The sequence below is a fragment of the Dryas octopetala genome, chromosome 8 (genome assembly GCF_963921425.1).
Source record: "Dryas octopetala chromosome 8, drDryOcto1.1, whole genome shotgun sequence".
Classification (NCBI taxonomy): Eukaryota; Viridiplantae; Streptophyta; class Magnoliopsida; order Rosales; family Rosaceae; genus Dryas; species Dryas octopetala.
In genome coordinates this window covers 6,196,695-6,219,632 of record NC_141373.1, presented here as the reverse complement: position 1 = coordinate 6,219,632, position 22,938 = coordinate 6,196,695, and the positions used below count along the sequence as shown (strand labels likewise).

General features: G+C 37.0%; 4 protein-coding genes across 5 annotated transcripts; 1 reads left to right on the top strand and 3 right to left on the bottom strand.

Annotated features, from left to right (window-relative positions):
- Positions 1-672: 672 nt before the first annotated feature.
- Positions 673-3,268, top strand: TUA2 (tubulin alpha-2 chain). The gene is made up of 3 exons (XM_086252995.1): positions 673-924; positions 1,723-2,328; positions 2,435-3,268. Exons 1-3 carry the CDS (start codon positions 832-834, stop codon positions 3,086-3,088), a joined length of 1,353 nt encoding a protein of 450 aa, XP_086109121.1. The 5' UTR covers positions 673-831; the 3' UTR covers positions 3,089-3,268.
- Positions 3,269-4,425: 1,157 nt separating this feature from the next.
- Positions 4,426-7,168, bottom strand: LOC147276523 (tubulin alpha-6 chain). Its single transcript, XM_086255524.1, has 4 exons — positions 6,870-7,168; positions 6,091-6,314; positions 5,573-5,680; positions 4,426-4,777 (listed from the first exon to the last, which is right to left on the bottom strand). The coding sequence occupies exons 1-4, from the start codon at positions 7,084-7,086 to the stop codon at positions 4,655-4,657; spliced, it is 672 nt and encodes a 223-aa protein (XP_086111650.1). The 5' UTR covers positions 7,087-7,168; the 3' UTR covers positions 4,426-4,654.
- A 1,632-nt stretch (positions 7,169-8,800) lies between these two features.
- Positions 8,801-13,029, bottom strand: LOC147276522 (pyruvate kinase isozyme A, chloroplastic-like). Its single transcript, XM_086255521.1, has 7 exons — positions 12,260-13,029; positions 11,844-11,931; positions 11,565-11,755; positions 11,358-11,476; positions 10,514-10,757; positions 10,195-10,429; positions 8,801-9,438 (listed from the first exon to the last, which is right to left on the bottom strand). Exons 1-7 carry the CDS (start codon positions 12,800-12,802, stop codon positions 9,110-9,112), a joined length of 1,749 nt encoding a protein of 582 aa, XP_086111647.1. The 5' UTR covers positions 12,803-13,029; the 3' UTR covers positions 8,801-9,109.
- A 2,703-nt stretch (positions 13,030-15,732) lies between these two features.
- LOC147276521 (inositol-tetrakisphosphate 1-kinase 4-like) lies at positions 15,733-21,039 on the bottom strand. Of its 2 annotated transcripts, XM_086255522.1 has the most exons (10): positions 20,518-21,039; positions 19,377-19,458; positions 19,111-19,143; positions 17,718-17,838; positions 17,463-17,555; positions 16,971-17,090; positions 16,692-16,868; positions 16,417-16,472; positions 16,211-16,295; positions 15,733-16,129 (listed from the first exon to the last, which is right to left on the bottom strand). In XM_086255522.1, exons 1-10 carry the CDS (start codon positions 20,721-20,723, stop codon positions 16,038-16,040), a joined length of 1,065 nt encoding a protein of 354 aa, XP_086111648.1. In that variant the 5' UTR covers positions 20,724-21,039; the 3' UTR covers positions 15,733-16,037. The 2 variants fall into 2 exon arrangements, with proteins under 2 accessions (XP_086111648.1, XP_086111649.1); XM_086255523.1 differs by lacking the exon at positions 19,111-19,143.
- Positions 21,040-22,938: the final 1,899 nt, after the last annotated feature.

The following is a 22,938-nucleotide window of genomic DNA, read 5'->3' as shown; positions in this document are numbered from 1 at the left end:
TGCCGAACCGCCCCACCAAATACCGTTGACCGACTCCCACCAACATTGAAACTTCAGTAACCAACCCATGTCGGTTTGATGCCGATTTACTTTTGTGCCTTCCGCCCCCCTGCGATTCGGTCGTCGGTTTCGTGGAATTGGTTCGGTTACCACCACTCGTGTCACTTTTATATTTCATTATATTTAATATGTTATAAAAACAAATCATTTTACAAATATTATAAATTTAAATACAAACTTCCTCCATACACATTCAAAACTCAAAAAAAAAAAAAATCCAACTTTAATTTTGAAGGAAAATCAATAAATCTATAAGTTTCACCAAATAAACTAAAATATGGCCGAAAATACAAAAACAAAAATATAATAAATCATATTTAGTGCGTAATTGTCTGAGGCCTGCTGTGGGATACAACAACAATGTGTGGTCCATCAGGCGGCAAAATTTTAATTTTTTAAAAACTGAAAAGAGAGAGATAAACCGCGGTTAAAGAGGTAGTTGAGCCAGAAGAATCAGAGCCAGCCAAACTCCAATCTGGACCGTCCATTCCCGCCCAATCTTAACCAAACCCTATACTCAGGTCAGTTTCGCATTTGCGCCAACTAAAATAATCCCAGTCACTGAACTCGCCCAGCTATAAATACAGCACCCAAACGCCCTTCTCAGATCCATCTCAGAAAGAGGTTTCACACAGAGGGCGTCTTAATAAACGCCTTCGCCAATTTTTTCTTCTCCGTGAGAACCTCTTCGTCTTCTTCGTTTTCTTCTTCGTCTTTTTCGTTTTCTTCTTTGTCTTTCTCTGTTTGTTTGCGTTTTTTCAATCGATCAAGATGAGAGAGTGCATTTCCATTCACATCGGTCAGGCTGGTATCCAGGTCGGCAATGCTTGCTGGGAGCTTTACTGTCTTGAGCACGGTATCCAGGTATCTCTCTCTCTCTCTCTCTCTATCTCTGTTGTTGATTTACTCGTTTTCATCTGCGATTCGTTTTTGCTTTGTTTGATTTCAATCAGATCTGTATCTTTCATGCGTAGATTCTTTATTATTTATTAGATCTGTGATTATTACCTACATTTCATTCAATTGCCTTTAGATCCGTGTTTTTTCATGAATCGGATACTCCTAGGAATGTGATTTTTTATTTTCATAAGAAAATGTGCAGTAAATCTCTGCTTAAACTTGGATCTGTGGTCTTTACGTGCTTGTTATTGTCAGATAGATTAGATCTCCAGAATTTTTAAAGATGTGATTATTATTCGTAATGAACTGATTTTGATGCGGAGTTTTCATTTCTCACAATTTTCTTTGCGTTCGTTTTCTCAAACTTGGAATAGTGATTTTGATCCATCACAATTGTGTTTTTGACATTATCATGTGCTTTGCAGTTTAGATTTGATGTATTAGTTGCTAATTTTTGAAAGGTAGATTATAATTATTTGTAGATGAACCGAAGTTTTTTTTAGAATTTTAGTTCCTGACAATTTTCTGAGTTCCATTCCTAAACATTGTAGTAGTGTTTTTGATCACTCAAAATTATGTGTTTTTTATATTTTCCTTTGTATACATGTTAGTTACACTTCGTGCTAAATTGCTAAAAATTGGTAGTGTTTTTTATCTCACAAAATTCTGTGTTTGTTCCCTTTTTTAAACAATTTCCTTTGCATAAATGTACTCTACGTTTTAGATCTATAGATCATAAGCTAATTCTTTGCGTTCGTACAGCCTGATGGCCAAATGCCAAGTGACAAGACTGTTGGAGGAGGAGATGATGCCTTCAACACCTTCTTCAGTGAAACTGGTGCTGGGAAGCATGTACCTCGCGCTGTCTTTGTTGATCTTGAGCCCACTGTCATTGATGAAGTGAGGACTGGAACATACCGCCAGCTCTTCCATCCTGAGCAGCTCATCAGTGGCAAGGAAGATGCTGCCAACAACTTTGCCCGTGGCCATTACACCATTGGCAAGGAGATTGTTGATCTCTGCTTGGACCGCATTAGGAAGCTCGCTGACAACTGCACTGGCCTTCAAGGGTTCCTTGTTTTCAATGCTGTTGGTGGGGGTACTGGCTCTGGTCTTGGGTCCCTTCTCTTGGAGCGTTTGTCTGTGGACTATGGAAAGAAATCGAAACTCGGGTTCACCGTGTATCCCTCTCCACAGGTCTCTACCTCTGTTGTTGAGCCCTACAACAGTGTTCTCTCGACCCACTCCCTCCTGGAACACACTGATGTTGCTGTACTTCTTGACAATGAGGCCATCTATGACATCTGCAGGCGCTCCCTTGACATTGAGCGACCCACCTACACCAACCTCAACCGTCTTGTCTCTCAGGTAGACAACTATCTTGTGCTGCATAAGTTGGAATATAAATGAATTTAGATCATGTGGTTGTATATGTAATTGGATTTTTGTTAATGTGATTCTCTTTGGCTTGCAGGTCATTTCCTCTTTGACTGCCTCTCTGAGGTTTGATGGTGCTCTCAATGTGGATGTGACCGAATTCCAGACCAACTTGGTCCCCTACCCAAGAATCCACTTCATGCTTTCCTCCTATGCACCTGTCATCTCTGCTGAGAAGGCTTACCATGAGCAACTCTCAGTGGCTGAAATCACCAACAGTGCATTTGAGCCCTCATCTATGATGGCAAAGTGTGATCCCCGCCATGGAAAATACATGGCTTGCTGCCTGATGTACCGTGGTGATGTTGTGCCCAAGGATGTGAATGCTGCTGTTGCCACCATCAAGACCAAGCGCACAATTCAGTTTGTTGACTGGTGCCCCACCGGATTCAAGTGTGGTATCAACTACCAGCCACCCACTGTTGTCCCCGGAGGTGACCTTGCCAAGGTGCAGAGGGCTGTGTGCATGATCTCCAACTCAACCAGTGTTGCTGAGGTGTTCTCCAGAATTGACCACAAGTTCGACCTCATGTATGCCAAGCGCGCCTTCGTGCACTGGTATGTGGGTGAGGGTATGGAGGAAGGAGAGTTCTCTGAGGCCCGTGAGGATCTTGCTGCGCTTGAGAAGGATTATGAAGAAGTTGGTGCTGAGTCCGCTGAGGGTGAGGATGATGAAGGTGATGAGTACTAAGAAGGCTTGTTGAAGTTTCTATCTTTTAGTGTTTTGTTATAATTTGAGTATGATGCTATGTGTTAGGCCTTGGGTGCCTCTAAGACTTATGTGCTTTTCACTAATGTTTTGAAGCTGGTGAAGACTATTTGTTTGTGTTTACCTGTCATATGCAATGTGATGTGTTGGTTTAGTATGCTATCTGCTATTGCTTCCTTGCTCTTTCGCTCATATGCTTTGTTTTTTAACAGGTAATGCTTGCTTGCTTTGTTAAAATTGAGATTTTTCATTAAGAATGAACTTTGATTCATGCACACGACTCCATGAGTGGGTTCATCTGCAACCCTTGGAATATTTGTGCGTTGAAACAGATTGACTTATTCATTTACATAGTAGCCATCTGAAGATTCTGAACCCACCTTGTGCTTCAATTGCTGAAGCAAAAGAAACTTTAGTAGCAAAGCCATCCAAGGCACATGCCTCTATCATCTCTTATGATAAGGTGTAAAACCAACCCCTTAACCTTTTCAAGGTGAGTTCCCACATACTTCTTTTGATGGTCATTTGAGTGACAACAATAGGAGGTTGTAACTAAACCACAAAGTCCAACAGGTGCTATAAAAAAAGTGCTAAATGGAAAGTTTGCACGAAAATTTATCTGTGTGAGTTTGTGACCTAATGGTTCCAATTCCAAATCTGAGAAACGAAAAAATTGTTTTTCAGTCAGGTTTGTATTTGGAATCTTTCTTCTTTGAGACGTGGTTATCCTTTGTTAACTAGACTGTAGGGCTATGTTAATTAATTATAGTTCCTGTTTTACAAGCCTGCTATGGGTGCTTTTCGTATCAATGTTTAGGTGTAACTGTGTAAGATACTCTACACATTCTCTCTCTGGTGCAAGGGTTTGAATATATTAGAATACGGTGAAGCTGGCTTAGTTCGATGACAGACGAGCTGGTACCTGTTTTAGCACTCTATAAACGAAGAATTAACATCTTCGTCTATGTTCCTCCCATATCACATTTTCAAATATGTTTTCAACCTCAATGACATTGGCCAAAAAACAAAACAGCTCCATGACTGTATACACGCACACACATGCAGTTACATGTATCTTGTCATAAGTCATCAAGTCCCCTGAGCTTGTCACTAAGAAGAAACCAAAAGCAATGGCATCGACTCCTGCCATCACAGACAATGATAAGCATTCAAACAGAGGTACTCACCTGAGAAATTTCGTTTGAGCCCTTTAAACAATTTCTTAATCTTGCAACGTCATATAATTTAGTCACATGAGCATCTCTTATCATTCACAAATAGAAAAACTAGTATTGCACACCAAACATGCAGACAGAAACTTGATTCCAATGGGGCATTTCTTAGAAATTAAACCAAGAACAAAGTTGAATTCACATTGTTCAAGCCCATTAGCCACAACATCGCAAGTAGAAGTAGAGATGGGGCAATACACATAACAGAATGTTAATGATAAGTTTGAGATTTATACAGAGAAAGAATAAACAGGAGCCAAGAAAATAGTTACAGAAACCTGCATTTGGAAGCTAATTTAGGTGAGAGACTTGTGCTTCAATTTACACGAGGTGCTATTTGAGATATCCTTTCATCTTCCAGAAGTTCATATGGATCAATGTATTGGGGTGATGATATTGGAGTTCCTCTTCCATCATGGACAAAAGCTGGTCCAAAGTACTGCCCAAGCAAGAAGAAAGGCGGATCAATATCTCACACTTAATACAATGTAAAGACTCTCTCTCTCTCTCTCTCTCTCTCTCTCCCACACACACACACACAAGTCAACACACACCCAGAACAGGAGATAACAATATGCTTACTGGGAAAAGAACATAGAGCACAGCAGTTTAAGGTCAGGTGAAAAGGTCACAAGATGGTAAGGAATCACTTTCACAAGTGATTTTAAGTCAGTATCACTAGACAATGTCCCTTGCAAAATGTTCTCTTATTACCTTTTCTACTCCACTTGAGTTGTATGCACAGTTGAAATATGCTTAACTATTTACAAAAGCAATGGTTTCACCTAACATGCATCTAGTTATTAAAAAACCTCAATACATATAAGCACTAGTTCTCGACTATGTACCAGCCATGTCTCATGCACCAAATAGGTGCACATAATAATTGTTAAGAGTATAAAGTATTTGTTGTCCCACATCTTAACAACTATTGGGGAAAATGGTAAATTATCAAAAATTTAAGATGGTATCAAGTAGAAGATCTTATGTAAATTCCTACGATTGTCAACCTCGCAATGTTTATAAATTCTACATGTTGGCTCTTCAGTTGTAGGGAGAGGTCAATATTACATCCTAACAGAACATTTTGAGAATAATGGTGAACTAACAAAAGTTTAATAATAATGAAGCAAACAAAACCTGAAGACATTGTTCCTACACAATAATATATGTCTGGGTGGTACAAACAAAATTAAAATAATTAACATAATGAAGGACAAGGAAGAGAGCTTACAAGGGATAGAGCAGAGAAGAGTGCTACTGTTATGAGGATCAATGGCCAAAACCCAAGGAAGAATGTCCCTCCAATTGTCAGCAAGAGTTTGGCCCTTGGGATTAACCCCTGAAAGAAATGAAAAAGTTATGTTCGTTTCCTTGAACTTTTGTGAGTGTGTGGTCACATGCACAAAACAATTTATAATTGCATTTAAATAATTAAGGGCATCAAATTTGCTGCAGCTAAATTTGTAATGTTGAAAGAGAAAAATGTAAGTAACTCTTAGTGCTATCCATCTCATGAACACATCCAGAACCAATTTCCATTTCATTAAAACTATAAAATTGATGGTCACTGTGAACGTGAAAAAGAATTTGAGTAAGATATGATGCAATAAAAGTTAGATTGATTTTACAATCTTGAAATTAATTGGATACAGCCACTTAGAATGAAAATTATCAGCAAATCATAATTAATAAACCAATAAAGAAGGGCAGCGCTATTTGCACTCTCCCTAAAGAAATAAGTGTTTCAACCTCAAGGCCTTCACTGTTCAACTTCAGGGAGCGCTCCCTTTGATTAGCTAGGCTTTTCTCAATTTCGGTCTCAACCGCATTTCTAGTTGAGAAACTCCTATCTTCTTTTCCCATCCCATCTTTGATTCCATAGTCACTTCTTTTAGTTTCCTCTAGCAAAGAAGTGGGAGTCATACCCCTCCTCCTTAATTCCTTCATAAACAGTGACTCAGGAGGTTCTTCACCTGAAACATACATTTAAACTGAGAAACATATAAGTGCACCATTCCCTTAACATTAATTAACAAAAGCAAGTGACTCCGTAAAGTACTCCCAATTGTGGTTGTATAAATATCAAAAAGATTTCCAACTCTGTTCTTAAATTACAAGAATTAGTTTCTCAGTTTTAACTACCCCCTCATAAACTAACTTTTCCTGATTACTGTTAAAGTGACTAATCGGTTTTCATTCATAAACATTGCATATATATGCAATATAAACTTCATATCAACTAACTATAAGAAAGCAAATCCAAATTACATCCTTCACTTTTGACACATAATAAAAAAAAAACCCATATGTCAAAACCACTCCCCAAATCTCTCCATGCATCCTACTTTCAATTTCTCAGCAACCAAACACCGGATTACTTCCTATTTCCTTTTTTTCATTTTAGTGCTTAAAAATTGCTGAACATGTCGAAATTAAACTCATAAAGCAAAAACGTTTTATTGAAAAGCATCCTAAATAAAGGACCAGAAAACAAATTAACAGCAAAGAAAAAAATTTGAAGAACTTGCCATTGCTTTTGTTGTCAGCTTCTTGAGCTTTGCAACAGACCTCAAACCTTCTTCTTCTCAAGTGATATCCTAATCCAGACCCCCTATAACTTGACAACCTGAGAACACTTCTCCTGGACTGGATTTCCGAGAAAACCCAGCTGGATTTTCCGGGAAAATTTGACTGGGAAACGGGGATGGGAGAGAGAGTGGACTTCAGGATTTGAAGAGAGGCCATTTGAGTTTACGCATCAACGAGAAAGTAATCTCATTTCGTTGCCGAAAGCAAAGAAAATAAGTGATTTTTTTGAGAGCGAAAGCTTTGTTCTAGAGTAGAGGTGAAGAAGCAAGTGGTGACCAGGTGTGGTGGCGTATTTTAGTGTCGGAGAGTTGTTGGCGGCTAACGAGCGCGGGAGATGTCGTAGTAGCTTCTTGTGGCTACAAAGTCGCGGTTTGACACTTTGACAGTCTTGACGTTATTCACAATTTTCCTTCCGTGTATATAATCACACGCTTGAGGAATTAAGATTTTTTGTTTATAAAAATAATTTTATTAACAGAAAATATTTTATAAACACTGAGGACCAGGATCCTCTAATAGTAAAAAGAAGGTTTTCTTTTTCTTAAAAAAAAAAAAAAAAAAGCCCAAATAGAGGGTTTCACAGACAAAACGATCCACACATCGAAGTGCATGATAAGTCCGTCCACTTTTAAAAAACTAAATGTTCGGTGACATATTGAAACTTTCAAATTTACCCATTTCAGCCTAAAATTGTATAAAAATAATATTTATACACATATCTTATGTTATTGGATATAATCATATAATGTGAAAAATTAATAAAACAACACAAAAGACAAAAATACAATTATTTATAATTACATTCATTCTAAGTCTATATGTCACTATTATTTTATCATAAAACCTCTAAAACTGATAATAAAAGTGAATTATGTTGCATTATGATCATGTTATATATGTCACACATGCATTAGTTTATTGTTTCTACATATTTTATATTCATCATGAAATCTCAACAAATATTCCCTAAAAAAAAAAAAAAAATTAAATCTCAACAAATATTTTTGAAAATTATAAATGTTATAAAACACAAGCATGCATAATAACTCTCTATAAACTCAAAGGTGAGTGTATAACTGTATATTACACTCCAATATGCAAACATAAACATACTCACAAGAAAGGGTTGCACTTATTAGTAATAATATTACCTTAAACTCTGTTTCTTGATATGTAAACACTGTAAAGCTTTGAGTAACTCAAAAATAGAAGAAGCCAACACAGGTGGAAATGATATCATTCCTTTTTGGAAGTTTGTACTTTTTAGTCACATGATACAACTACACAAGATCACCGTGGATTTTGTTATTCCAGCAAAGTGGTCATCCCATGCCGTCCAATAATTCAATATTGATTTTTATGAAAATGACAAAATGGGTCTGAATCTAAAACTTTCTTACAGCCAATTAAATCATACAGGTGCTAGCTAGAATATTAAACTCTAACGCATTGTCAATACATGATGTCCCCAATTCAATCGTAACTAAATATTGGTCCATGCAGGAACTGCTGAGGTGAGATCGATGTTTGAACTTTGAATATTGTTTCCTTGTTATTTCTCATAGTAGAGTACAATTTTCTGTAATTGACAATATTCTATGACAACTCTCGGACAAGCTGTAAGGCCTACATATATCGTTTATATATTGTTTCTTTATATATTAACATTTGTGACTTGTCCTTGGTATGCAGCAGAAACCATTTCACAGGAAGAGTCAAATTGGAGGAAGCATATAGGTCTTTCGTATATACTAGCTAAGTAGCTAGGACCCATAATCCTTTACTCTTCAGGAGCTTCAAGAAGCATGGGTTTAGGAAGTTTTGAAGAACTTCCTTGTACGACATGACGTAGCATGACGACCATAAGAAATGGGAAGTTTGAGACTTGAGAGTTGGGACCCACCCTCTCTATTAATTTTATGATACCACATCAGTATCTCTATTACAGGAAACTTCTTCTCCAAGTTTTGTTATGTTTTGCAACATGGGTTGGAGTTGGATGGCAGAAAGAAATTTCAGATTCTTTTTTGCTTCAAAAAGCAACTAAATATAGTGTTTTTCTCTCAATTCATAATGAAAAGTATCAAAACTCTCTATTTATATGCTCTTAATATTCAATGCAACCTAAGGTGTTAGTAAAATGCAGACATCTGAGAGACTGAGTCCATCCTCCTGAGTCCTAAGCAATGGTCTTCACCTGGATTGATTGGAATGCCATTGGAGTAGAGCGAGTTGGAGTGACATCTGAGACCACCAAAACTGAGTCTCCCTGTTTCACCAACCCCTTTGATTTTATGAGATGGATGGTGCTTGAGATGTTAGACTCCATGTCATCCGAGAGATCAACAAGAAGTGGAACAACTCCCCACTGCAAGTTCAGAGCCATTCGGGTGCTCTCATCATTTGTGAAAGCAAATATGGGAGGGTTTGGCCTGTTGCGTGACAAGAGTGATGCCATGTGTCCATGCTTGGTGTACACAAAGATTGCATCCACAGCAAGGTTGTTGGCTGCACATAGAGCACAAGTTGATTAGTTGTAATTTGTGTGCAAGACGTTCATAATATTTAGACATTGAAAATACTTCTTTGATGGATATCTACTTTCATGGAATGAGAATGAGATTAGTTTCACGTCGGATAGACGTCACGACAACCTATAATATACAAGATGAATGAAGTATTACTAATAGCCTCAATGTTTTTAGAGATGAAACCTCACACTTGATGGGTCTATATTGGGGACAAAACACAAACATGCATTAGTAGCGTGGGTTCATGCCGGTCCACTGCCCAACAATCATTTTAATTTGTATTCTCCATTTTAAGCTATTTTAAGTACTAGTAGTGTGCTGAAAGTACAAATCAATTCTCCATTCTTTTTGCAAAATAGTTACGCTAGCTGTATGGAAGGTCTAGCTTATTATATTGAATGTTTCATGTCACTTCATCAAAATCCTATATAAAGTGTATTGTTTCCGGATCATGCCCCTATTTTGTTGCAGATTCAAGCATCGGTTATAGTCTTATAGATGCGCGCTTGCCCTCTCAGTAAAATGGATGTTTTTTCAATCAATGGCATAGGGCTGACAAGTTTGTATGTATGTGCAAGTTTTTAAGAAGGTAACCCAGCATAAAGGACAATCTTCCAATGCTGTTCTTCACCATGATTAACTTTTTTTTTTATATATAAAACCTACTTTTTAGCTGATTTTCACAACAGACTAATTAAGGAAAAGAAAGGATGTGGAAGATATGTAAAAGTACCCATTTCAACAGCACAATTGCAAATCTGCTCAGCAATGCGATCAGGCAATGAGACTCCCAGCTGGAGTGGATGGAGGAAACCTTGTCGGTTTTCCTCACGACTCCATATTTCCATTCTACTGCTGGTCATTTGAAGGACAGAGAGAGCCTTCTGTCCAAATGATCCAATTGCTGATTCCCCAGATAACATCAAGGCGTCTGCATACTGTCGAACAGCTTCAGAAATATCTGCAACCTTTTGAGAAAATAGTCATTATAAGAATAGTCCATTCCAGTCTAGTACGATTCAATATGGTGTATCAAACGAGCCTATTAGTACCTCAGCGCGTGTTGGGGTTGGGTATTCAACCATTGATTGAAGAAGTTGAGAAGCTACAATTACTGGCTTGTTAAGCTGCCTGCAAATATGTGTTATTTCCTCTTGGACTGTTGGAATCTGTTCAAGTGGGATTTCAACTCCAAGGTCAACCCGAGCAACCATGATTCCATCAGAAGCCTTTATGATTTCTTCCAACTTCTGAAGGGACTCCAAGCTCTCAATCTTAGCCAAAACTCTTATGGATCTACAAAAAAAAAAAAAAAACCTTGGTTTTCATATTTGGAATCACAAAAGACAATTGCTAGCAATAATGCATATTTAGGCTGCTACTGGCTCCTAAAAAGAATGGTATGGATTTATATGTGGTTGAGAAACTACAAAACTCATCTTGTCATGCCAATTGCCAGATGAATAACATGGTAAAATGGAAACTAAATTTACAGGCATTTCATTGTTTGATGAAATTGCTGAAGCGTGTGGAAGTTTCATAACATCAGAGTTGGCAAACAAAGTAGCTAACCATAAGATGTTGATACCCCTCAATTCAGCCCTACAGTCAAGGTATTGAACAAATCTTCACATGCAATTAGATTCCAACTAAAGAAGACGAATGTGCGAGTTATAGTAAAAATATAAGCAGGTAAGAAAGTTCCTTGAATCAAAATATGCAGAAGAAACTACCTAAAGAGATAATTTAATCTGGCAATTGCATGTACTACAGACTGCCCTTAGCAAGTCAATGGTAAACATCATATTGATCAAAAGAATCCATCATATCATGCAAGGGAAAAAATTGCAATGAAGTTGTATAAAATGTGAACACTGTGACTGTCTACTTCCTTACTTTGCTGATTTGGTGGAGAGGTAATTTTTCAAATGCAAGACAGATTCAGCATCATTTACGAAGGACATGGCAATAAAATCAATCCCTTCAGAAATTCCAAATTCGATGTCAGACCAATCCTGTAGACCAGACAAAATAAACATGAGCATAATAAGGTCACTGAATTTGAACAACAAAAGGAAACGACAAGATCATATGGAGATTGACCTTGGTTGACAGAGTAGGGAGATCATGGTTCCTCTTCACAAGCTTCCCATCTCTCCAAAAGCTGAATTTTGCTCGAGGTAGGAATAAACCGGGGTCTGTGCACTTACAATGCAAATCACTTCCTGTCCTTTCAATGACTTCAAAGCGTGCCATTCCACCATCAATTACAAGTTCATCACCCACTTTGATACCTGCCAACAATCACTCAGAAGCATCAGTGAAAAATACATCATCAACTACAAAAACAGCCAATTATACAAGTTTCAGTTATGTCACTACCTTCAGAAAAACCTTCATAGTTTGCTTGAACTGTGAATGGAAGAGAACCATCAAAATTTTCAGCAGTAAATAGCCAGATTGAATCCTCCTGATAGTCCAAGCAAAATACAAGTCGATCAAATTGACTCTTTCTATTTTTCTTCTAATGACAGATTATGCATCATTATGAGCAAAGATAAAAGAACTCTCTCTAGCTCTCATACCAAATAGCTGACTTGCCAGATTGTCAATCTGAACTATACAACATGATTCAAACAAGACTCCACCTATTCGACATGATTCATAGTCCAGATTAACTGACAACATAGCATGTCAGATTGTCCAGCCACATAAAGTTGCCCAATATTAATAAATGTTTCTAATTTCCCCAACTATGAAGCAAAACCAATTAGCTAGTTGGGTTTAGCAATATGTACCTTAACCTTAAGAGATGATGGCTCTCCATGATCAACCACATGAATCTGACTACCTTCAGTATCAATCATGACAGAGACAGAAAACCCCTTTTCCTCATTCAACCTCTTAATCTTCCGAATCACATCCCGGTGCCACTTCCTCGTGTTGTGACACATGTTGAGCCTTGCCACATTCATCCCTCCCAATACCAATTTTTCCAAATCCTCCAAAGAAGAACATGCTGGCCCAATTGTACACACAAGCTTGGTCTTCCTCAACCCCAAGAACCCCTTCTCCCTCAGCTCCCTCTCTGACACCACATCAAACTCCAAAGCCCTCTCCAAAGCCTTCAGATTCCTCAAACTCTCTGAGCCCTCCAAACCCACTTGTACTGCCTCTGCCTGCACTCTAGCCCCAACCTTACCCTTAACTTTCCTTCCAATACAAGAAACCCCATGATGCAAAACTGGGACACCAAAAACTCGTTTCTCCAAATTGACACATGGGTTGTTCTTGGCTTTGATGCGAAAACATGTATGAACCAAATGGCTAGCGACTGCCATGGATTAGACAAGAAGATTGAATCTGAACTTCTTGATCAATTTGCTTATGAAAGACCAAGATAGAAAAGACTCTTCTTTGACTGATGGAATATAGATGAATCTTGGATCGAAAACTCCGTCAAGATTTGGATTTCGTTTGGAGTTTACAAGATGAACAGGGAGGCAGAGGAGGTTGGGTTGGGAGGGTGAAGAATATTCCACAATGAAGAAGAATATGAACCCAAAAAAACAAATGAATAAAGGAGTTGAACTACTAGTGCAGGTTTTAGAATTTAGGCATTAAATAATTTGAACAATGGGGACTACTTGAAAAGGGCGGTAGGAATACTACTGCTCAAAGCTCTCAAAATTTAACGGTCAACAACCCTCTCCCTGGTGGGGTCGGTGTCCTTAGATTACCATACATGCGAAGCAGCCGGAGAGTGAAAAGCAAAAGCAACACTGGAACAGAGGCCATTTGGGGCACGTGAGTTTTCACCCGTACGGATTACAGACAACATGGTCCCCAAGCATAAAGTAATCATGGAAAATGTATACTTTATTGTAAGAAAGTAAAATAGGTCGACATCCATAGTAAAGTTTTTTTGCATAATTGTAGGTGACAAGTTTTTATACGATAATTAATTTGAATGTGACACATGAACACGAAGTAGTAGATTTGGATTGATAGTTGATATGAACACGTATATGGCACAATCCGCTAACACAAATAACAAATAAATCAAATTAGTTATCTAATTTGACCCGATTAATTTATTACATTAGTATTATTTGAAGAAACTAACTAATTATGTTCATTTCTTGACATGTATTATATGAAATTATTGTTATATGATTAATTTTTATTCGTTGGTTAGTATCATGGTTAAGTGGATTTTTGTTTTATAAATAATTTATAAGTAATAGGTTTGATTTAAAATAAATACGAATTTATGACCAAAATAAATAAATACGAATTATTTTTGAATTTTTGGTTTACAATATATGTTGATCAATCTTAACACGACATAACAATAAATATATTTGGTTAAAATTTATTTAGTCCATAACACAAATACTAAATAATGAGATATGAAATAATTGTTGAGTAAATTAGTTGGAAGAATTGTAAATTTATCTACATTACACTTAAGTTCGATTCTCACTTTTCCAACTAAAAAAAAAAAACAAAAAACAAAATATGAGCACAATTTGTTAACACGACTTGTCACAAGTGTTCTTGGATTTGGTAGATTTGCTGGCACACCCTTTTACTACATAATTAATTGTAAAAATTGACCAATCAGAGCGGCACTGAGTAGGTGCAGGCTATGAGCCACACAGGACCCACCAACTTGAAGAGTTCCCAATGAAATTTTTAACCAAATTTCTTAAAAGAAAAATGTAAACTAAACTAAAGTAACACTTGTATGTACTACAAACAATTTAAGGCTGGCAATGGATCCTACTGTTATTTTGTGTTTAAGGCTGGCAATGGATCCTACTAGTCAATCAAAATATGATTTGTTTAATTAATTATTTCAAATGACTAAATGTTAGTCCAACTCCTTTATAATTCTATCGATGGACGGATGGACCCATATATTTTATGAACTAAAACTTAAACATAAAAGAATTTTATTTTTATACTAAAATAGTTACTTATGCATTACCTTTTTCCACTATTTATGCATTACCTTTTTGGCCACATTCATATGCAAAAACTTGGCAAGGATACAGCAATTGATATGAGTGACACATTATCAGCTGCACAAATATATCAATTTCTGTGAAAGGTGAGGTGGATATTGCAAGCCATACCCATATGTTTCTTGTGATTAAAACTGGCTTCAAAGCATTGACATGATGGACTGCATGTTAATGGAGCTTAACACACTTTTCTTGCATTTAGCTAACAACATTGTTGGTTTCACTGTTGTGGCTCAGTGGCTTGTGGATCACCCCAAGTTCTTCAACAATCCACTCTATATTGCTGGAGATTCTTATTCAGGCATAGTTGTTCCTATTATTGTTCAGGAAATATCTGATGGTAATTACCCTCTTAACATTTTGGTTTAGTCAGCTTCAGCTACCCTCATACAACTTTTAAGTCAGTCCCTTGCAAATAATTATATTGAAAATCTTATTCATCACCTCTTCATGCAGCTCAGTAGTACTTGTTAATTAGTTTTAATTGGCTCATGATATGATCGAGGTACGGGGTTGTTTTAATTTATTTGTTATTCTTATGTAGGTAATGAAGTTGGACATGAGCCACCAATGAATATCCAAGTACAGTACCACCATTAGATTTTGAATAATTTCTATTACGTTCTAGTTGATCAATTCATTCCTAATCATATATCAATGTCTTGGGTTCTTAATTAACAGTATGGTAGATTAGTTTAATGCATGTTACATGTATATATTGGACACAGGGATATGTGCTTGGCAACCCAGTGACAGATCTACTTACATGCAGCTTGGACAAATATTGGAACCTTTATGCACTATGTCATCCCCAAAACCAATGGGGTCAAAGTGGGATCCAAACGATCTCAGTGACAACTCTATAAATGTCCTCCTTTCTCTTCCTCAGCTTCTCCCTCTGCACATACACATGCATACATATGCATGCACACCAGCAATAGTTTATCTGGAGGCTGTAGCTTACTCATTAGTCTTTGTTGATACTAATTATAAACTTAATTTAACAAATTATCTGCCTTGTTTTAATGCAGAGTTACAATTATATCTTCTCTTCTATTTGGGCAAATGATAAAACTGTTCAAGATGCTCTTCACGTTCGCGAGGTAATTTATTAGTTAATCCTAAACATACAATAAGATAATGTAGATCCACAGTACTTTAAGTTTGTTGATTAAGCTTTATTTTTTTTTTTAAATGAAAATCAGGGAAGCATCAGGACATGGGAGAGCTTCATACATATCTGGAGAGAAAGGGTTTCTTCTAGTGTTGTTTATCATCAGAACCTCATAAAAAAAGGCAAAAGGGAAGACAGTGCTCAACATATTGGTATCCTCTAGTCTCTACTACATATATTGAATTTTTTTTTTCCAGAAGTTTGCAGGGGCCCTGGTCCATGTTCGGCCCAATTACAGAAGTTAAACTAGGCCCAATTACAGAAGTTAAACTAGGCCCAATTACAGAAGTTAAAACTAGATGCGACTGTTTCTCAAATTCGGAGGAGACCTGCACGTGCGAAATCATCATATACAATGGGCAAATGCAGTGGTTAATCAGCAGGTCTCTTCATATACTTGCTCTTCACAAGGCTTAGCAGGAAATCTGTAAATATGTGCTCATAGTCTGGCATTTTCCCGTAACCTGCAGTTTGTTCAAAGTGTTCATTAAGCCACGACAGGAAGTTTGCAAATGTTAGAGACTATGCAAACAAATTATACGTGCCAGGAAAGTAGTTGATGTCGATGACATAAAAAACATCCTTGCTCCCGTGCTCTCGGATCATATCTATATTGAATAGCCGGAGACCCTAGAAAAAGTAGCATAGTATAGTCAGGAGGAACACAACCAGAATCCATTGCTAACTCCTGTCATTAGGCACAACTTGAGAGAGAGAGAGAGAGATGGGGGAAGACGGAGACTGAAGTTACCAATCGTTGGCGGAGCTCCCTTGCAAGGCTCTCTAACAAAGGTCGTTGAGGAAGTTCTACAACAACAATGCCATTTTAAATTAAAGGGGCCCATTGACCAATAAGCTCATTTTTATGCTCTCACTTAAACATATATCAAAATCGCATTTTGGAAACTTGGCTGAACAGACCACACATTAATGAGAAAAATCATATTGTTGAGAAATTAGGGAATAAGATTTATTCATATTTCATACAACCAATATATTAATGAAGATAGTGTTAAATGATCTTACCAGCAACACTAGGGTCCAGGTCTGCATCATCTGCCGAAGCTGCAGCACATGAAACCCTTGGGAAACGGAACACACCAGCAAGTTTTTCTAGTTCACGTTTGCTGATATTAGGAAGAGAGAAACGCCGTACAACCTTTATGGATTCCCCGACAATATAAATTTTAAAGAGAACACCACCTACGTTGAGGCAACCAGGAAAGGGGCAAAAGCTTTTTATTAGAATTACGACGTGGTTAAAAAAGAAATGATAATATTCATGCAGCAGTTGCAACAGTATACCATGATTTACAAACTCCTGCAGGACCAAGGGAGGTTCAAGTTCTGAGAGGGAGCATTGATCATAAGCAAGAAATAGTTCGTGTGACTTGGCGCTACCATCCACAACTAGTGGTTTAACAACTGAATTACAAAATAAACAGAATAAGAAAATAGTTGAGGTAACCAAGTGAGCATTCATCAGACTGCAATAGTTGACAACAAATCCCCCTAAAAAATTGTTCAAACAAGACTGTCTCCGGCCAATCAATATGGATATACATACCATCCTACCAAGCAAATATTAGCAATGGAGATCCAGAGGATCTCAAGGCCATATCTTATTAATCCTCGTGCAACCACTCACTAGGGTATGCAGATGCTAGTATTAGACATAATCCATTTCATTCAGAGGGAGAAACAGTGTCTTAACAATAAAAGCACAACCCATGCTCCTGAAAACATACCCCAAACACACCAAAATAAAGAAAAAAAGAAAAGAAAAAGTAACTGTACCCAGAGGCAACTTTAGCCCAGCTTTAGCAACTTCATTAGGAATGGATGATGGATCTTTTGTGACAATCAATTGCTTTGGAACACCAACCTTGCCTATAAGAACCAAAATGAAAATTGGTCAGAAACTCTAACCACAACTTTTCCCATATATGATCCACAATTTGCATAAATAGTTATAGGAAAGAAAATAGAAGTAAACAAAAGGATACTTCCTACAGTTTAACAGTATACTTTATAAATAGAAAAGAAACATACCATGGAAGCCAGACAAGTTTAGATCTGCCACATCCTGAAGCATGGACTGGCGATTGTGTAGATGTTGTACCGCATTTGGCGGATCAAGGACAGTTACTTCTGGATGTTTTTGCCTGTAATCCTTCAAACGAAAAAGGAGGTGAAAGTAAGATCATAATAAAATTAAGTGCACTTCACTTACCAAATTATCAAACCATGTTGATGAAACACCAAGGACAGACCAATAAAAAAGGAGTTTTGCTCAGGTGGTTAATGAGGACGATGAGATTGACTCTTCATAAATCAAGGATAGTCCAAACGAAAACTAAGCTATTAGTAAGTTGTAGTTGGTGTGGAGAATCTAAAAATTCCATTCAGAACCCTCTTTTAAACAACAATGGAGATCCTAGTCTCCAACTCACAGCACTCATAATATCTTCTTAATCAGTCAATAAGTTCAGCATTAGTGCGCTCATTACACAAAAGTGGATCAAAATGTAGAGAATAATTGTCAGCTAATTTGGCAGAAAATGTTGAACTAGTATGATAATGTGATTATAAATTATAAATTTCTACTTCCAAAATGGGTTCAGTTAACGTTGAAAACATGAAACAATATGAACTCTGGCTACAGGTAAAGGTAGATGCTTGCTTTCAATTCTACTTCCAATCCTCTACCCTCTTCAATGGTTCCAGATTTTTGTTGTCGAAACTTTTCATAGAATGTCCTATGTAACAAAAGGATTCAATTAAAAGAAACCTATTAGTTCTAATTTCAAAAGGCATAAAATACTTCAATCTTTCATGATCCTTCCCATTTTGCACGAGACCCATTTCCAGATTTTTCTAGTGGTTTCAAAGACACAGTTGTGATATACTTATTAGGGACACCTCTAAGTGGGTAATCCACATGCACTATTAGAGACTCATCCTGATCTAGTCTTTAACTTCCCCCATGATATACTCCCATGAGGGCAGCAGATATGCTTAGAAGCTTTCAAAAAATAGTTCCCTAAAAACTATGTGAAAGAAAATGCAAACAAAAAAGGAGAAAGAAGTTTTGCAACCAAGCTCACCAAGACCTAAACAAGTTATCTAGATTGATCGCAGAAAGTAAAATCCTCACTTGTTTAAATTCCTGGGGGACTGATTTCAACTATCTGATCAAGACTCATGATGAGGAGAGCAAGAACTCTGCAAATTATGTCAGACAAAATAGGTTTAAAGGTTAGGATATTTGGATTTTAACTTATTACCACCATTTCATACCTAATTTTCCACCATAATACAAAGCAACCTTTTATATCATTTCGTAAGTTGTAAAGCAACAAATTGCAGTACCACAGGTCCCATTTTCAATACAAGACAAAGGAGAAGGAAGAAAAGATGCGTCATGGAGTCTGGATGTACAAACCTCAATAACCTCGCACCATTCTTTTCCCGATAACTGAAAGGAAAAAAATTTTGTCAGACGTATGCTTAAAGATAGTACATAATGGTCAATATACAGTGAAAAACTTATTTACTAAAACAGGAGGGGAGTGTTATTGAATGGCGTGATCCACGGTTCCAAATCATACAACCAGAGGTAGTCTTTACATAGAAACACAAGCTTTTAAAACAGACAGAAACTCTCACAAGTGAGAATGAAAGGGTCTAAAAGAACATATGAGCACTAACCTTATGCAAAATGATGTCAAAGGGGCCTTGATCTGAAAGTGGCCTATTTAGATCAATTGCAATGAAGAATATCCCCTTATTCCTGCACCCACAAAGATAGTTGTTACTAAATTAAGTGTCAAAATAGTCTGCAACAGTTTCAATACTCGAGTCATGTAAGGTGTAAGTATCCATCAACATTCATATTTCATAAGAAATTTGAAATTATGTTTGGTTCTTAATTACCGTAAAAATAATTGGCAAACACTAACAAACCCAAGAAACCAAAAACTTGAGCTTTTAAAAGAAAATTATCAAGTCAATAAAGGAATTATGTGTACATTTTTGTATAAGGATTAAAAAAGTACATATATCAAGTGAAGCTCTGACTTATCAGAGTCTGAGTTTCTGACTATCATATAGAATGCAAATGATCATACGACAATCTGCATAAACAAATCTATTTAACATATACGGCTCATCTACTACACAAGCATGTAGGGAGCAAAAAATTCATTCAATAGGAAATGTAAACGCCCATAAAATGGGGGATCATAGTCAAACCCATCTAGTCCAAAGTTCATCTGTGCAATTACATAAAAGATTAAGGACAAGAATGCAAATAAATATTCTTAGTAAGACATGAGGAAGGGCAAAATCTAAAGTGTTTTTTTAAGTTTTGGACAACAGAACAAAAGCAAGCACCGAGAATTGACTTTGGGTTCCTCATTGTGGACTAATCCAAAGGGTATATATGGTGGAATATTCCCATTTAAAATAGTCTGAGTGAAAGAAACCAAGATACCCCCACTAGTAAAGCTGGTAAACTAAGCTAAGCAAAGCACTTGGAGACGATCAATATTGCCAAAGCTAAACAATATCGACAAAAACATCCATATCTCCCACCCCCACCCCACAATCACATACCACTGCAACAAAAAGCCACTGTCTTTTTTCATTTTGTACTGTTGGTAAAGCAAGAGATACAAACTGAAACTAGAAAACAAGATCAAACCTTTGGATACCCATATAAGGAAACCTTAAAAAAAAAAAAAAAAAAAAGCTCACAAAGCTTCAAAATGCACATAGATACAAACACACACGTATATATATATGTATGCAATGACAGAGTTGAATAGTTAAAAGATTGGTGGTACCATACCGAGCCAAGCCAAGAAGTTTAGGCTGCAAGAAGCTCTTCTTCTTCTTGGAGGTCAAGGCGTAGCCAACGACGAGTTTCGGCTTCGGAGGCTGAGAAATCCCAACGCCACTGATCGCATTCAATTCTTGGTCTCTGTCGACCTTGGTCTCGTCCACTTCTTCTTCTTCTTCGTCGGACCAAGGACTCTCCTCGCCGTTCAACCTCATTCCTACTCTCTCAGAAATCCCAATAAGCCAAAATGAAAACCCAGAAATCCCTAATTTCACAAATCAATGTGCTTGCTGAATTCCCGCGCTTCAAATTCCCAATCTTTTTCTAGAAAAAAGGGGTGGAATCGAGCAACGAAAAGCGTTTAATTTAGCAAAACAAGTGAATTTCAATTCTAATTCCGATCCCAAATCCAAAGATTTTCACTTTCTCCACTTCCTCTCTCCCTGACGAAAAGAGTGAGAGGTACAATTCTAATTTCTCTTTCTCTGTCTCTGTCAAGAGGAAGCTCTTTCTTCTACATCATGTATTCATGTGTATGGGTGTGTGCCTTTATATAGATATGTGAGGCAGTTACTATGCTCAGACGCGTACCATAAGATAGGGCCCACATGATCAACGGCTCAGATCACTCACGTGGCGCGTGGGCGAGTGGCCATGTATCTCTGTGTATATAAATGTGTGCGTGTTACAGTGAGTGGGAGAGAGAGAGAGTAAAACTGGGAGGAATGGAGGATATGAAGGAGTGGAATTTGTAGGGAATATTCAGTTTGCTCGACAGGCAGGGAGAGTAGACAGTGTGTGTGTGAAATTACTCATTATTCTAAGGTTTGGAGCTGCTTAATAAACATACAATTTAAGCCTATATTCAAGGAGTAAAATTTCGGTTTCGAGAAAATTTTCGATTGAAATTTCGACGGAAATTTCGACGGAAATTTTCGCGGAAATTTCAATTAAAATTTCGATTTCGATAAAATTAGACAAAAACGTCGAAAATTGCTATCAAAATATGGAAATTTTGAATGAAACTTGACCATATGTTTATTTAACATATTATCTACTACATTGATAAAAAACATTGAAGAAATCAAATAATATAGTAGATTTCATGTAATATGTGATGAATATAATGTGCGCCGGAGATAATACTGTTAAAAAAATACTTCACTAATTAATAATTACATAATAAAATTACACGAATAAATCACTAATGTGACAACGAAAAGTAGCAAGCTTGCTCAAAGGGACTTGGAAATGGTCTTTGATAGTTAAATTAAGCCGAATTGGGTTAAAATAGAACCAATCCGATAGCAGCAGCGGCGACAACTGTTTACTTAAAATTTCAATTTTACAAATTATCAAAATTGAAAAACCATTAAGAAAATGAAACTTTATGATAAGGGGATAAATTTCTTTTTCATAATTTATGTTTATAACTAAACGAAACACAAAAATGACCAGATCAAACCCCAAATAAAATCTCAAACCTTTTTTTTTTCTTTCCAATTGTCTAAAGACTCCAAATCTCAATCTACCTTAAAAAAAAAATAATTTTTTCCTTTTTTTTCTTTCCTTTTCTTTTCTTTTTCTTTTTTTTCTTTTCTCTTCTTTTTTTTTTCTTTTCTCTTCTTTTTTTTTTTTTTTCCTTTTCCTTTCTTTTTCTCCCTTTTCCTCTTCTTCCCCCGTGCCCTTCCTCTTCTTTTTTTTTTCCTTTTCCTTTCTTTTCTCTTCTTTTCTTTTTCTCCCTTTTCCTCTTCTTCCCCCGTGCCCTTCCTCTTTTTTTCTTTTCTTTTCCTCTTATTCCCCCACTGGTCTTCCCTTCCTTCAGTCCTTCCCCAGCCACCAGATCTGCGCCCTCCTCCCGCGCCGCCCGCACCGCCCGCGCCTGCTGCTTGCCTCATCCCTCCTTCCTCAGCCAGCCTCGCGCCGCTCGTTCACCTAGCACAGATCCACCGTCCACGCCCATCGCTCGCCTCCTCCCTCCTTGCCCAGCTAGCCTCGCGCCTCGCGCCTCCTCACTCGCCCAGAACCTGCGCCTCCCACCCCGTGACTCGAAAATTTCGCCAAAATTTCGAGGATTTCGAAAAATTTCGGCGAAATTTTTCGAAATTAATTTGGTATAGTGTTAAAATTTCCATACCCTTAAAAAACGAAATTTTACTCCTTGCCTATATTATAATCTTTTACACAATTCCTTTTATAGTATTATTCGCTGGCCTCTCTCACTATATCTGGGGTTGGGTTTTTTTTTTTTTTTTCCTTAAGGATAAAGTTGAAATTTAGGGAACTAAAATTCATTTTCATGATCATTAGTGGATTCATAAAATAAAGGGATTATAATATCAATTTCTTTAATTAAAAATATTGTACAATTTTAAGAAATACTCACCACGTAGAACCTTAAAAATATTGTCAAGTACATTTAAATCAATA

Bases quoted from the DNA above. Each gene is read 5' to 3' on its own strand.
- LOC147276523 (XM_086255524.1), bottom strand. From the start codon at position 7,086: ATGGCCTCTCTTCAAATCCTGAAGTCCACTCTCTCTCCCATCCCCGTT. The intron at 6,315-6,869 runs GCAAGTTCTTCA...TGTATGTTTCAG, and splicing joins AGCTGACAACAAAAGCAATG to GTGAAGAACCTCCTGAGTCA. The intron at 4,778-5,572 runs GTAAGCTCTCTT...TTGCTTGGGCAG, and splicing joins TCTTCTCTGCTCTATCCCTT to TACTTTGGACCAGCTTTTGT.
- TUA2 (XM_086252995.1), top strand. From the start codon at position 832: ATGAGAGAGTGCATTTCCATTCACATCGGTCAGGCTGGTATCCAGGTC. The intron at 925-1,722 runs GTATCTCTCTCT...GCGTTCGTACAG, and splicing joins GTCTTGAGCACGGTATCCAG to CCTGATGGCCAAATGCCAAG. The intron at 2,329-2,434 runs GTAGACAACTAT...TTTGGCTTGCAG, and splicing joins TCAACCGTCTTGTCTCTCAG to GTCATTTCCTCTTTGACTGC.
- LOC147276522 (XM_086255521.1), bottom strand. From the start codon at position 12,802: ATGGCAGTCGCTAGCCATTTGGTTCATACATGTTTTCGCATCAAAGCC. The intron at 11,477-11,564 runs GTCAATCTCCAT...TCTGGTCTACAG, and splicing joins TCCCTACTCTGTCAACCAAG to GATTGGTCTGACATCGAATT. The intron at 10,430-10,513 runs GTACTAATAGGC...TTTTCTCAAAAG, and splicing joins CAACCCCAACACGCGCTGAG to GTTGCAGATATTTCTGAAGC.
- LOC147276521 (XM_086255522.1), bottom strand. From the start codon at position 20,723: ATGAGGTTGAACGGCGAGGAGAGTCCTTGGTCCGACGAAGAAGAAGAA. The intron at 16,296-16,416 runs GTAACTTCAGTC...TACTTTTTCTAG, and splicing joins GGGAGCTCCGCCAACGATTG to GGTCTCCGGCTATTCAATAT. The intron at 16,130-16,210 runs GCACGTATAATT...AACAAACTGCAG, and splicing joins CGACATCAACTACTTTCCTG to GTTACGGGAAAATGCCAGAC.